General features: G+C 28.1%; 1 protein-coding gene across 3 annotated transcripts in view; it reads right to left on the reverse strand.

Annotated features, from left to right (window-relative positions):
* The window catches only part of Graf (GTPase regulator associated with FAK), a 381,906-nt gene extending 367,494 nt beyond the window's left edge, over nt 1-14,412 (reverse strand). For all 3 annotated transcript variants that reach the window (XM_075378766.1, XM_075378765.1, XM_075378764.1), the window contains exon 1: nt 14,131-14,412. In XM_075378766.1, coding sequence (XP_075234881.1) covers nt 14,131-14,290 — 160 coding nt within the window. In that variant the 5' untranslated portion in view covers nt 14,291-14,412. The remainder of the gene's footprint in view (nt 1-14,130) is intronic.
* Between the last annotated feature and the right edge of the window lie 100 nt (nt 14,413-14,512).

Raw genomic sequence — 14,512 nt, forward strand, 5'->3', positions numbered from 1 at the left:
AAAATTAAAAAAATTTGTACTTTAAATATTTTTAAACAATCTTTTTTTTTATTATTTAAAATTTATTTCAATTTCAATTGGATTATTTAAAATAATTAAAATTTCAATTTATTTTTTTGTTAAAGATCACTTCTTTATTAAGAAAAATTTACTAAATTGTTCCCACAGAGCCCTAAAATCAATTTTTTTTTTTTTTTAATTGAAATTTGGAAACTTTGTCTCTTAAATCTTACTTTGGAAATAATTATACAACCTATATATATAAAAATGAATATTTGTCTGTCTGTGTGTCTCTTATCCCTACCTAAACCGTTCATCCGATTGCGATGAAACTGGTGAGTTGTTGTGGGCACGCCTGCGAAGGTTTCTGAATTAGTTTGGACCCGCTAGGGGTGGCACTGTGGTCGAGATATTTTTAAAAATTGTATTTATGGTCCGATTTGGCTCATATTCAGAATATACATTACTTATGTGAAAAGAAAAATTTCTGTAAAAAACTATAACCGCTAGATGACGCCGGTGTCGAAATATTTACGAAACAAACAAATATACAAACAGACTTTCTTCTAATATATATATATATATATATATATATAAGGTAGTATATATATATAAAAGGTAATGTTCGTATGTATGTCCACTATAAACTAAAAACTGCTAGACCGATTTACATGCCGGAAAAAGGGAAAAATCAGAAAAGGGAAATAGGGAAAAAGGTAAAGGGAAAATTGAAGAAGGGAAAAAGGGAATAGGGACAAAGGAGAAGAAGAGATAAAGTGAAAGGTTAAATTTTGTGATGATGTTCCGTAATGTTCATTTTTTTAATGTTTTATCAAATGTTCAATTGTGTTCATTTAATACATATATATATATATATATATATATACACTCAAAGCTAGCAATAGCAAAGCATTGCCGGGCCTGCTAGTAATCAATAAAAAAAGACCCAATGATAAAGAGCCGAAAACTCAGTAATTTTTTTTTTTTACTTATATTTATTAAAATAAAAATCAGACTTTTAATGATTGAATTTCCTAACCTTTCCAGTGCCGGAAAAATTTTTCAGTGAAGAAAAAAAGGCAAGATATTGTATGAATTGACCGGGGTTGTAGGAAAGTCATTAAATATTTTGCCGGCTTTTTTTTTTTTAAAGTTAAAACTTATCGTATTCAGATAAGTAAAGATTTATAAGAAATTATATAAAATGAGGGGAAGAATTATTTTCACATTTATGTAAAAAGATTGGACGCATTATCAAAAAAAAGTCAAAGAAAAAAAAACTTAATTGTAATTTCAAACATTTTAGTTCCTTCTCTTTCTTTCTTGCGAAATATATTTTTTTAAATGTATTCACTGGGGATGTATTTTAATTAAATATATAATGAAAGAATATGATTTAAAAGAAATAGAATATCAAACATTTTTTCCAAATTTTAACACAAATTTCTTTCCGGATAATAGATAAGAACTGGCGTCCCGAGAAATACGTTCAAATATATTCAACTTGTTTAATGTAAACGGAAATTGTATAATGAAATAATCCAACGATTGGGTGTACAATCAAGTTATGTCTGCTGAAACTAATTTATCAAAAGAAGCCATGATAATACTCAATAAAAAACTTCCTTGTTTAAAATAATCAATAAAGTTGTAATTGTGATTTATCGTTATTATAATTAAATTATTTAAATAAGTAAAAAAAAGATACGATAAAACAGAAACTCTACACGACAAATGCACTCGATTTATCTACAAAATAAATTATGACGTTTACGTACATAATACGAAAAAGATAAAAGTACTTCAAATAATAATGTTACATTAATAATAAGTACTGTAAGATTTATCGCTCTATTTTATATTGAAAACAGTGTTGTCATATTGTGAATAATTAAAAAAAAAATTGCCTTTACACTCTTAAAATCACGTGAATGGAATTTTCTAACTTAGAAATATTAAGTAATTTTATAGTAATAAAATTAGTAATTAAAATTTATCTGATACAACGTAATAAAATTTATGTAACATTTATTAACCGTACACAAAAGTTTAAAAAAAAAATTGCAGTAAAAAATAATAAATTTTCCACTACGCCCACAATATAACCTTTGAAACTTATTTTTTGAAGTCGGCGCCAAATTCTAAATGAATTACGAATGCAAGAGATACTGATAAAATTTATTTGAATTAAACGTTCAAGCTAATTCTAAAATTTGGCTCAAACAAATAAATTTGTTTCAAACATTACATTGAGGGCGTAGTGGAAAAATTATTTTTTCCTTACCATTACAATATTTTATTTTTTAATATATCTTTTACGAATCTGTTCATTTTTTTTTTTATCTTATTCTTTTTAATTTTGTCGAAGCGAAAATATGGACAAACCAACAAAAGAAACTACTCGTAAGAGAAAAAAAATCTTGTTCTCTTGAAATAAAACAGGCTCTTTCAAAACTACTAAAGAAAGTATTCATAGAATTCGGAGTCTGATATCTTACACGAGAAAAAGTTGTCTGAAATGCGGGAATAGATGAAATAGAAATTGTCAAAAGAAAAACAATCAGAAAAGGAACGTCGACATAATTTGATCAATAAAACTCAAGAACAAAGATTACACCGTTTTACGTTGATTCATGCAGGTAATTGTAATAAAATTCCTGAAGAAAGTTCATATTAAATCACTGTTGTAAGACAACGAAAACGTGAAAAACCAAGAAACGAAACCGCCGATGAAAATATATAAACGACAATAGAGATTCTTCAAGAAAAATCCGTCAATTTTTGGGCAACGACAACGAAGTTTTAGACCGGATGTTTCTCTTTTGCATCGTGCTGGTCTTATACCTAAAATTTGATATTGTGGTGTATAGTTTTGTTTTTGGTCTATAAGTTTATAGTATCTGTTTTATTTTTATTTTTTTTTTTTTTTAATTTTTATTCTCTTATCCGAAAAAGGCCCTTTACCCCCCTCTCGGATATTGTGAAATTTTATATTTTGTTTTGTTTTTTTTTTTTATTTATTAAGTTTTAAAAATAAATTTTATCCTATTTTAAAATTGTGACGTGATATTAGTTATAGGTCCTTTGTGATATTAGTTTAAGTTTTATTTCATTTTTAATATTTTAATTTTACATTAGGTATATTTTTTTGTTAGTTATAGTTTTTTGTTTTAGTTATAGGTTCTGAAATTAGTTATAGTTCTTAGTTATTTTATTATCCGAGAAGGGACCTTTACTCCCTGTCTCGGAGTTTGTAAAGTTTTATTTTTAGTTGAATTTTATTAAATTATATTACGTTTGTTGTAATTCTTTATGAAAGTTTCTATTCCGGGCGATGATAACAAGAAATCGTTTTTCACCCAAAAAAAAAAATCAGTTGCCAGGCGGAACCGAAAAAGAAATTGGTTAAAATTAACATGATTGGTGAGCACCTGGGCACCTGTTGCCCTTAAAAACGAACTCGAGGAGGCATACCATCCCCCCAGATCCCGTATAAACTTCTACAGGGAATCGGATGTAGATGGATCACATAGTTTTTTCACAAATTCATCCATTTTCATAAGAATCTAATTGAAAAAAAAACGAAAAACAAAACAGTTACAACGCTTGACCGCATATTAAAAAGATCGAAACCTCAATTATTATTATTATTTTCAACGAAACTACGCTTTTAAAAACTTAAATAAAGGTAACATTCGCACGCTTCGCATTCAAATTTAAACTGATTTTCTGCAATCCCTTACCAGTAAATTTCTCATCTTTGTACACTTCATACGTGCATGTTTGTAGCAGTTACTATCAACGCAGCTAAATAGTTTTACTAGGTTTAATTGGGTTGGGGGTTTAGGAGTCGGGGGAATTATTGATTATAATTTTTTTTTTTACTTTTTGGGGATCGTGGAGCTAAATGTAAAACATTAAACATAATGTAAACAAGCATAATAAATAAAAAATAACAGTCGATCTCCACGGCAGAGTGGTAGGATCTTGTGACTTTCATCCAGAGATTCCGGATTACCGGTCATGCATAGCATTTTTCACACACTAAAATACTCAATATTATTCACCAGACATGTTTTTTACTATTTGACTATTGTTGCTTATAAATAAATAAATTATATTAATAAAATATGGGCCGAAGTGAGAGAGAATCTTGTCCGAAAATGCTTTCAAAAATAGAAAAGGACACAATTGCTTTTAAATAGTTTTCAAAAACAAATCAATCGATCAAATAGAACGATTTGTAAATGCATAATATAACAATAATAATAAAAAATAAGAACGCCTTCTTTGCTATAAACAACAAATCGAACTGGATATTATAAATTATTATTGTATAATTTAAATTTCATATCATCATAAATAAAATATACGTACAGAAGCCCACAACAAGCAGTAGGCGGGAATCATAGTTACCTGAATACTTGGTAGGACAGTATACGGTTGTTGTCCTAAATCAAGGCCGATCTCTTACCGGTGAGTGTAAACGACTATGAACTTATGAGAGTCACAAAGGCCCCACGGCAACGGTATGATAACAACAAAGTATCACCGGGTGAGTTATAGAGATTTAATTTATAAATGATAAAGAATAGATCGTAAAAGAACCTTCCGGCAATCGTTAAAAAGAATGACATTAAATATACTTTGCAATCGAGATCGATAAGAGTATATAATACGGTATACAAACAATCCTTCCTGGTTGTACAGACAACTAAAAAAACTCGTATCACGTAAAATTACACATCAAGTTGCCGATACAGGTCAGTTTGTAGGTTCAAGTACAGGTTCCAGTAATAAATTAATGATTTATTTTACGAAATCAAAAACTTAAAATCATAACTGTGCCGGATTATCCGAAGGTCCCGGGTTCGAATCCCCGTCACATATTTTTTATACGCTACAAATTTCCTTTTTCATATTCCCAAGTACAAGCTTCTTTGTAAAAGCTTCTGTAGCGAATTAATTCATCAGACAAAAAAAAATCCGAAAACAATTTTAAAAAATTATAAATTTAAAAAAAATACTTTTTTCAAATCATCTTTAATTTTGACTATTTAAAAAACTGATGTGGACACCACATGACTTCCTTGTTCACCTATTAAATTACATATACACTTTTTTTTTTTTAAATGAAAAGTACATAAAATTTTATTTCATTAATAACTTCTGATATTTTTTTATATATTATTTTATTGTTATTATTGAATTAATATTTATTGTAAAAATGTTTACAATGAGAGGTTAATAATTGTTAATAAACTGATATATTTAATTTTAAAAAAGTTAAAAAAAAAAAAGGAATGAAGTCGGATTCGAAGCGATGTGCCTTTCCCTTGTAAGATCCAAACATTTCATTAATTAAAATTCAAATTGGCTATAACTCTGGAACCATTGAAAATAAGTACCACTTATGATATGTCAATGAAACGGTCTCAATGAGGGCTTATTACTGCAGTTAAGAAAAAGTCCAAAATCTAAATTTTCAGAATTTTGGGTACTTTTGGTTCAGTCGATTGCAATCAAAAGGGGACGTTCACAACTAGATGTTATACCACTCCTAAATCCAAAATTTCAACATTGTACGGTTAATTGTTTTTAGTTATGCGAGATACATACGTACAGAGGTCACGCCGAAACTAGTCAAAATGGATTCAGGGATGGTCAAAATGGATATTTCCGTTGAAATCTGAAAACCGAAATTTTCGCTATTACAATATACTTCGTACAAGAACGAAAAATCATATAAAGATTTGTTAAATGTATAAAATTCCGTTCAGGAGATATAACCATCCTTAAAATTCCTGTCTAGTTGCAAAAAAAACTGATAACAAAGGTAATACTTTCCTGTCATTGGTTATTTATTATTTTTTCTTATTCTCCGAATAAGCAGCTTGCCACACTTAGATCCTTTATTTATTTGCGGTTGTTATTTCTTTTTTTATGATTTAGAAGAAACAATGAACGGCGTAGATGATGTCCTACGCAAGAACTATCGCATGAAAATAAACAAGAAAAAAACAAAAGTAATGAAATGTAGTAGAAATAACAAAGATGGACCACTGAATGTGAAAATAGGAGGAGAAAAGATTATGGAGGTAGAAGAATTTTGTTATTTGGGAAGTAGAATTACTAAAGATGGACGAAGCAGGAGCGATATAAAATGCCGAATAGCACAAGCGAAACGAACCTTCAGTAAGAAATATAATTTGTTTACATCAAAAATTAATTTAAATGTCAGGAAAAGATTTTTGAAAGTATATGTTTGGAGTGTCCCTTTATATGGAAGTGAAACTTGGACGATCGGAGTATCTGAGAAGATAAGATTAGAAGCTTTTGAAATGCGGTGCTATAGGAGAATGTTAAAAATCAGATGGGTGGATAAAGTGACAAATGAAGAGGTATTGCGACAAATAGATGAAGAAAGAAGCATTTGGAAAAATATAGTTAAAAGAAGAGACAGACTTATAGGCCACATACTAAGGCAACCTGGAATAGTCGCTTTAATATTAGAAGGACAGGTAGAAGGAAAAAATTGTGTAGGGAGGCCACGTTTGGAATATGTAAAACAAATTGTTAGGGATGTAGGATGTAGAGGGTATATTGAAATGAAACGACTAGCACTAGATAGGGAATCTTGGAGAGCTGCATCAAACCAGTCAAATGACTGAAGACAAAAAAAAAATTTCTTTTTTCCGTTTTTTTATCTGCCTAGTACCTCTTAATTCTTTCTAATATCTCTTTCCTACGTTCGTCAGAAAGTTCAATTACGTTGATCTCGCACTTTGGAGTTTCTTTGAATCTTTTATTTTCATTTTTAATATTCTCTTTAAAATTTTTCTTTCTCTTATAATTTCTTCGATTCTTTTAGGTCTTCTTGGAGTTGTATGAACCATTTACCTTTAGTTTTTTTACTTTGGAAGAGATAAAAAATCTCTTTAATCGATGATCTACTGTTATTCATTCTAAATAAACGGGAGTAAAATGCGATTCGTCTTTTTCTTATCATGTCTGACAATTTTTCATTTAATTTTATTAATTTTGTTATATGGAATTAATTTTACCTGATCATTTTCAAATTTAGGACCTAAAATTTTTCCTTACTTTTTTCTAGATTTTCAAAAAGACCGTTGGCACACAGTTTAAAGTTTAAGGTCACACAGTCACAAACAATAAGGTTTCTACCGCATAGAAAGCTTCCGGCTTTATCACAGTTTTATAGTGACGAAATTTTGAGTTCTATAATAAAGACTTTCTTGTATTTGTTTTTCGACAGTTGAAAAGCTGATTCCATTTTATTAGCTCTACCTGTTAACCTTTTTTACGTAAAGAATTCCCAGTGATCCGTTCTCAGATATATTTGAAATTATCCGCTTTCTCTATTTTTTATTATCTATACTAAAGAAATTCTGCCAGTTTTTATGATTAGTCAAACATTTCATTTTTTCAAACGCAATTTTTAATCCCATCTTGGTAGTTTGTTTTTCTAATTCTTTAATTTGTTGTTCAGCTTTTTTCCAGTTTTTAGCTAAAAATGCCATATCATGAGCGAAAGCTAAACAGTTAATCTTTAGTCCTTTAGTTCCCAGTCTTATTCCACTACTTTTCTAACTACCTTATTCTTGTTCTAACTACCTTTTCAAAAAAAAGAGTTAAAAAGTTCTTTATTGTTATATAGTAGAAAAAACATTATATAAGAAAAAAGTTACCTACGATCTCTTTTTTGGGATTTTGGGAATTTATGATGGTTTTATAGCAAAATTACAATTACATGTTCAAATAAACCAAAAAAAGTAAAAAAAAAAATTTTTTTTTTAATGTTTAGCCTACAAAATCGCCTCCCAAGAATTTTTTTTTATTTTCTACGTTTACTAAAATTTAAATGAAAGAAACTAAAAAAAAAAAACCACTAAAAATATACAACCAGTAAAAGGTTACCTAAGATTTATTTTTTTGGAAGTTGGGGGGGGGGTGAATAATGAAATTTTATCGTAATATTTATTTTTAAAAAAATTAATTCAAAAGTCGATATTTTTAAACTTGGATTGGTTCTCCCACTCACTACATCGCCCCCAAATTATTTCTTTTTTTTTGGGGGGGGGGGGATCACTTTCACGGTACAACTACTATGCCAAGGAAAAAATATACAATAAATAAAGATAGTTTTTCGATATTTGGGGAAGGGGAAGAATTTTGGTGAATTTTTTTTTTTAAATTATAAAATAAGGGTCCACGTATGTACAGAGCTTAATATTAAATGGGGTTGTTTGCAAAATTTTGAAAAAAATTGGACCCCCAAAACCAGCCCTCCCGTACAGATATTGACACCAAAATTTTGTTAACAAATTGCTTCATATACGCGAGTATCTATACAAAATTTCAAGAAAATCGGTTCATCCAGTCAAAAGTTATCGGCTTCAAACTCGCCAAGATACGTCCGTACGCACATTACCACCACTTTTTTTTTGCTTTTTGGGGTTCCTGAATCATAAAATGAAAAACGTCATACCCTATTTTTTTACTTTTTTGAATATTTGATTTTTTTTTTCTCAGAATAGCTCAAGAGTTACGATGCCAGGAAAGTAATAATTGGAAATATATGTCATAAAACAGAAAATTTCTCTCCGTAAAATAACAATAAAAATAAATAATTTTAATAATGAAACGTAGTAACAGACAAATTAATTGTAATCAATTGTAGATAAATCTTAAATATTAAAGAAAACCTGAACTTTACCGAAATGAAATTAACGTTAAGCAGTTACGTTTATTTAATATTGTACAAATCTATAAAAAAAAATTAAATTATTCGAAACTTATTACAAAAAGCTTTACAAAGGTTTATATCGGTTTTGATAACATAACTTACTTCCGTAGGCAGTTGTTTATCTAATCATAACGTGCGGTGAAATCGTGTAACGGAACTTAAGGCTATTATTTAATTGCATCGCTTTAATAAATGGTGGGGGAACGTAAACGGTGAATAAATTATTTAGAAAATTACATTTACTTTAATCATCAGGAAATTATTTTAGACTGTAATTACATCAATTATTTATTACTTTTAAATGATTATATAACATTTTAAAAAATCAAAATAAAATTCATCGCATAAGATTAAAATCCGCTTAACTCCGTTACGTAGTGGTAATGTTTCGGCCTTTTATTCATGAAGTCCGGATTTGAATCCCAGTCGTTTTTTTTCATACTCTATAAAATTTTTATTTCAAAATATTTTCACAGCCCAAGCATCCGAGCTTATGAGGTGAATTAATCATAAAAATTATAATATATATGAATAAATACGACCAAAAAAAATTCAAATCCACGGTAGTAGGTACGTGGGTTTTAACGGTTATTTGATTAACGTTTTATTTTGAAATTCTACCCAGGATAAGACCTGGGTAGAATTTCAAAATAAAAAATCTTAAAATAATTTTTAATTCTGTTCCTTGCATAATATATCAAGAACGAGTAGGTATACTAATCTATCGTTATGAAAAGGACTGCCTGGATATATCCAAGGAAATACGAGCAGGGTCACAACGTAGACAATTAATTATAAATAATTATAACAAAAAAAATTATCAAGGCTAAAGTTCATATTAATACAGAAAACAATTATTATATCTATATGATAAGTATTTATGAATCGGAATTTTTAAGCTTAATGAGCGAAATACAAAAAAAGAAAAGAATTTTAAGAAATATTTTAGGACCCACAAAAAAAGAAAGAAACTTCGATAAAAAAAATCCGATAAGAAAGAAAATATTAATATTTTCCCGACGTATTTCAATAATAAACAAAAATAGATTAACAAATAAAAACATTTGAATTTTTTTATCAAATTAATTAACTTTGTACCCAGACGTCAGAAAAAATTTGAGAGAAAAACAAGAATTCTGAAGAGGAAATCTAGTACAAACAAATTTTCCTAGGAGAAGATTCAAAAAGATGAAGGTTTCTTAGCCGAAATGAAATATCATACTGAATTGATCCAGTGGTCAGAAAAAGAAACAAACGGCACACAGAAATTATGAAGAAATATAACAAAATAAGGCGAAATAACGGAGTCCATAGTAGCAATAAAAAGATAATAAATAAATATATATATACATAAAGGATTTTTTTTTTAAATGGGTCGTTTATTCTTTTAATAAGCTTTTATTTAAATCGCTTTAGTTATAATCAAATCTTCCAACTTTTGATCTATCGTATGAAAATCAATGAAGTTTGGTACACGTATGTAATTTCGATGACAATACAGCACTACGGTGTCAGAATTTGATATGACCCACCCCCACGCGATACCCCTACGCTAAATTCATGCGTTGAAAATTTTTATTTCTCATGAACTATCGTATGAAAATGATTGAAATCTGGTACACGTATGTAACTTCGATGTGTAAAAATAAATATTTTTACTTTTTTTTTAGTCTTGATAAACAAACAATAATATTCAGATATAAATATTAAGAATATTTGTTTTGGATGTAAAAAGTTTATTGTTCATTAAGACTAAAAAGTAAAAAATACAAAAAAAAATTAGAAAAATATATTTGATTACATATAAAAAATTATTTTTTAAAAAAGCTTTTATTTAACTAATATTAATATTAACATTAATAAAAAAAGGAAACAAATTATAAAAACCCTCAAAAAGTAAAAAATAAGAATTAAATCAAATTGGAAATTTTAAACAAAAAAATATAATATATTAACAAATATAAAAATGAACTGAAAAGTAAAATATAAATTATATAAATATCTAATAAATAAATGTAATAATTATTACATTTTAAAATTAAAAGTAATGAAAATATTTAGTTAAATAAAAGCGTGGCACATTTTTTATAACAATGATTTCGAATAAGTATTTATAGACATTTGCTGTATTTTAAAATATATTTTTTGTTTAACGAGGTTGTTTAGTGTATGTATATATACTTTATTTATCTGTAATAAAATAACTCAAGTTTTAATTCTTTGATGGTTCAAATTTGCACCGAGATGACATTTAAGGAGGTTAATAAGATTAAAAATAAAAATTAAATTTAGAAATCTTGCACAAAGTAATTACATTTTGACGGTAATATGAAAAATTATTATCATTATTATAATTGTAATCGTAATTATGAATTCGTTAAATAAAAATTCATAATTAATTAAAATGAAACTTTTAGCGGAAAGAGTGCGTACAATTTGGCTTACAAGCAGAATTCGAAGATGAACTTCAACTATGTGAGAACACATACAAATAAAGCAAGTGGGTGCATTTTTCCAGATTGTTACTTGTAGCTAGTCAGTCTCAACTGGAGAGGTTCCAGCAGACCTTTCCGCCTCCTCGCGTCGTTATTGAAAATGAAAATTAATTGTAAAAATAAATGTGTTGTTTTAAATAAATTATAAAAAATCCGCCACGCTTTTATTTAACTAAATATTTTCATTACTTTTAATTTTAAAATTGAATAATTATTACATTTATTTATTAGATATTTATATAATTTATTTTTTACTTTTCAGTGCATTTTTATATTTGTTAATATATTAAATTTGTTTGTTTAAAATTCTCAATTTAATTCTTATTTTTTACTTTTCACACGATTTTTTTAATTTGTTTCCTTTTTTTAAATTATAACGAAAGCATAATAAAGCCCAATCTTGTAAGCTTGTTAAGTATTTTGCTGAATACGCGAAAAAATTAATACACCAGATATCCGAAAAAGAACACAGAGGTTTCAAGAACGAATATAATTTTTATTTTTTAACACTGAATAATGTTCTATACTAACCTTAAAGGGACAACGATTAACTTATAGTTTTTTCACATTCTACGTCAGATAGCAGTAGCAGCATTAGACTGTTGCACAGGCCAAGCTGTTATGAGTCCGGGTCTCAGTACCAAGGCGTCTCCACAAGAAAAGAAAACAGTGCGTGAACCGGTTCGTTGAAACAAAAAAATTATACGCGAATTCCGTAGAAATTCTCCGAGTAACAAAGTCATACGTAAGTGGTGCGATCACTTTTTATACCGGAAGAGTTTTGAAATGACACTCACACAGAAAGAATTCGACTGATTTTCCAAACAAGTCCAAAACGTTTACAGTGTTTCAAGGCAAAATGTACTCGGACATATTATAAAACTTAATTTCTGCAAATTGAAAATACGGCCTAATTTTCCAACAAAATAGAACTCCTCCAAGTCATGCAGAAGATATGAGGACTGCGTTCAACGACATCTTCCTAGAAGGCCGGATAAACAGAGAAACTCTTCGCTTTTCCAAAGCGAAGTACCAAATTTACGCCGATGAATTTGTTCTTTTCGGCTACGTAAAAGACGTAGCATACCAAGAAAAAATCCAGTAATCCAACCAGCTACCCCAAAGAATAACAGTAGTCGTGGAAGCGATTCTTGCAGATACGCTCACCAGACTGTGGAGCGAGGTGGATAATCGGTTTGATGTCTGCAAGTATGTAAACAGTGCTCATATTTTGTTATATTGGGAGGCAAAAAAAACCTTTCTATTTCGTGGATTAAAATGCGTACATTGGTAATTATAAAAGTAATTAAGTAGATTTAATTTAAAATCGCGAAGTTCTTTTTCGAACACTCGATATATATTTTACAAGGATAGCATATTCAAAAATAAGACTTTATACGATTTTCATAAGACTAAATTAACCAATAATAAGATTCTACAAATTACAAGTCATACTTATGGGAGCGCAAAATGATCCGAAAGCAGATTTTTGTACCCGAAGAACTTGTTTTTACTTTTAGTAGGTTATCGTAGGAGATACTATTACTTTTTGACGGTAATATACAGTATGATAGGGAAATTTTTAATAATAATAATGAACTTAACCTTTATTAAGACGCTACATAAGAGAACAGTATTGGTTGGTTTTTGTTTAGGGCGAACTGATTTTGATCGTTAAATAAGAATTTCTTAAATAAAAGACAGAAATTTTACACTACTATTATTTAAAACTATATTGTAATACGATTAAAAGTCACCTAACCCTAATAAAAATTTTAAAAAATACAATTGTACCTAGGCTTAAAATAATGAATGTAAACAAAATTAGATTCGCCTCGCTAACTCCTATAAATGGTATTCTTATTGTTAAACCTAAGAAAACAACTAAAAAAGACATAATTTAAAGAAAAAAAATTAAACGGTATTTTATAACACAATCGCAGCATCAAATATTTATCAATCACAAAAACAGTAAAAAGATGAATTACTAAGAAAAAAAAACACTAGAAAATCTACAGGTTTTGAATTCAAACTCCGGTTACGCTTGACATTATTTATACGCTACAAATTTCAATTTTCATGACAACTAGCAACAGCCTGTTGTTAAGTTTGAAAATAAATGAACCAAAAATAAATAAAGATATTATTAAAAGCATATTTTAAATTATTTGTTTTGTATTAATTTTATCAAATATAATTTAAACAAAATAATAAAGCAGTATAATAATAAAAATTGAACAGTTTTATAATTAAAGAACATATTCGACTTTTGGAAGAGTCTGACAACAATATATCCATTTATCTTTCTCAGTTTATTATCGCACGATAACGGTTAAAAATCTGTTGCTTTGGATTTATAAAGTTTTACAAATAATGCAAAATTTCAAATAAAAATATAAGTATACAATAAACATATTTATAACTTTGATATACAATAAATGTAAACATTAAAAAACCTATGCAAAATTAAATACACAAGTCAATTTACTATCTATTACATAAAAATATAAATAAAATAAATTTACTTATTATCTCAAAGATAAAAACTTGTAAAAGAAAATAAATAACTGCATAAAAACAATTTAAATACCTAATTTGGACAGAAATAAGACAAGTTTAACAAATGTCAATGCCAAATAATTTAAATCTTATTTATTAAAAAAGTTATAATAAACGTTTCAAGGTAAAGAGCATGTTATGATACAGTCAAAGCACCAAATATCTGTCAAAAATAATCTGTGAACTGTCAAAGTACACCCTGAAGTATCAATATAACGACTATCATAAACAATAAAATCGTAATATTTAAAAACAGAAAATAATAATATCAGCTGATAATGACTTTAATTAAAATTATTAAAAACTCACGTTTAGCTGCACTAAGTAAATCCTTAACCTCTTTAACCAAACGTTTTATCTGTTGACTTGTTTTCTCGAGTTCCTTCTCATGTGCGTGAAGATTTTCTCGGAAATACGGACTATCAGTTAAACAATCTGTAAACTCTAACGGCTGAAGACCAACACCCATGTTATTTAAATATAATTAATAATATAATAAAAAAACTTCACAACAAACGTATTCATAACCTACTTCGCACTAAATATACAAAACACGACAACTACACAGCACAGGTGACAAATCAGCACTAAAAGTAATATGATTGGTTCTGAGTTGGGATCACATGAGTGCGTTTGTGTTCTACACAGTAAAGAAGTATAATGGCTAACCTGTAATAAAAAAAGTTTTCTT

Source organism: Lycorma delicatula, chromosome 11 (genome assembly GCF_047948215.1).
Source record: "Lycorma delicatula isolate Av1 chromosome 11, ASM4794821v1, whole genome shotgun sequence".
Taxonomy (NCBI): Eukaryota; Metazoa; Arthropoda; class Insecta; order Hemiptera; family Fulgoridae; genus Lycorma; species Lycorma delicatula.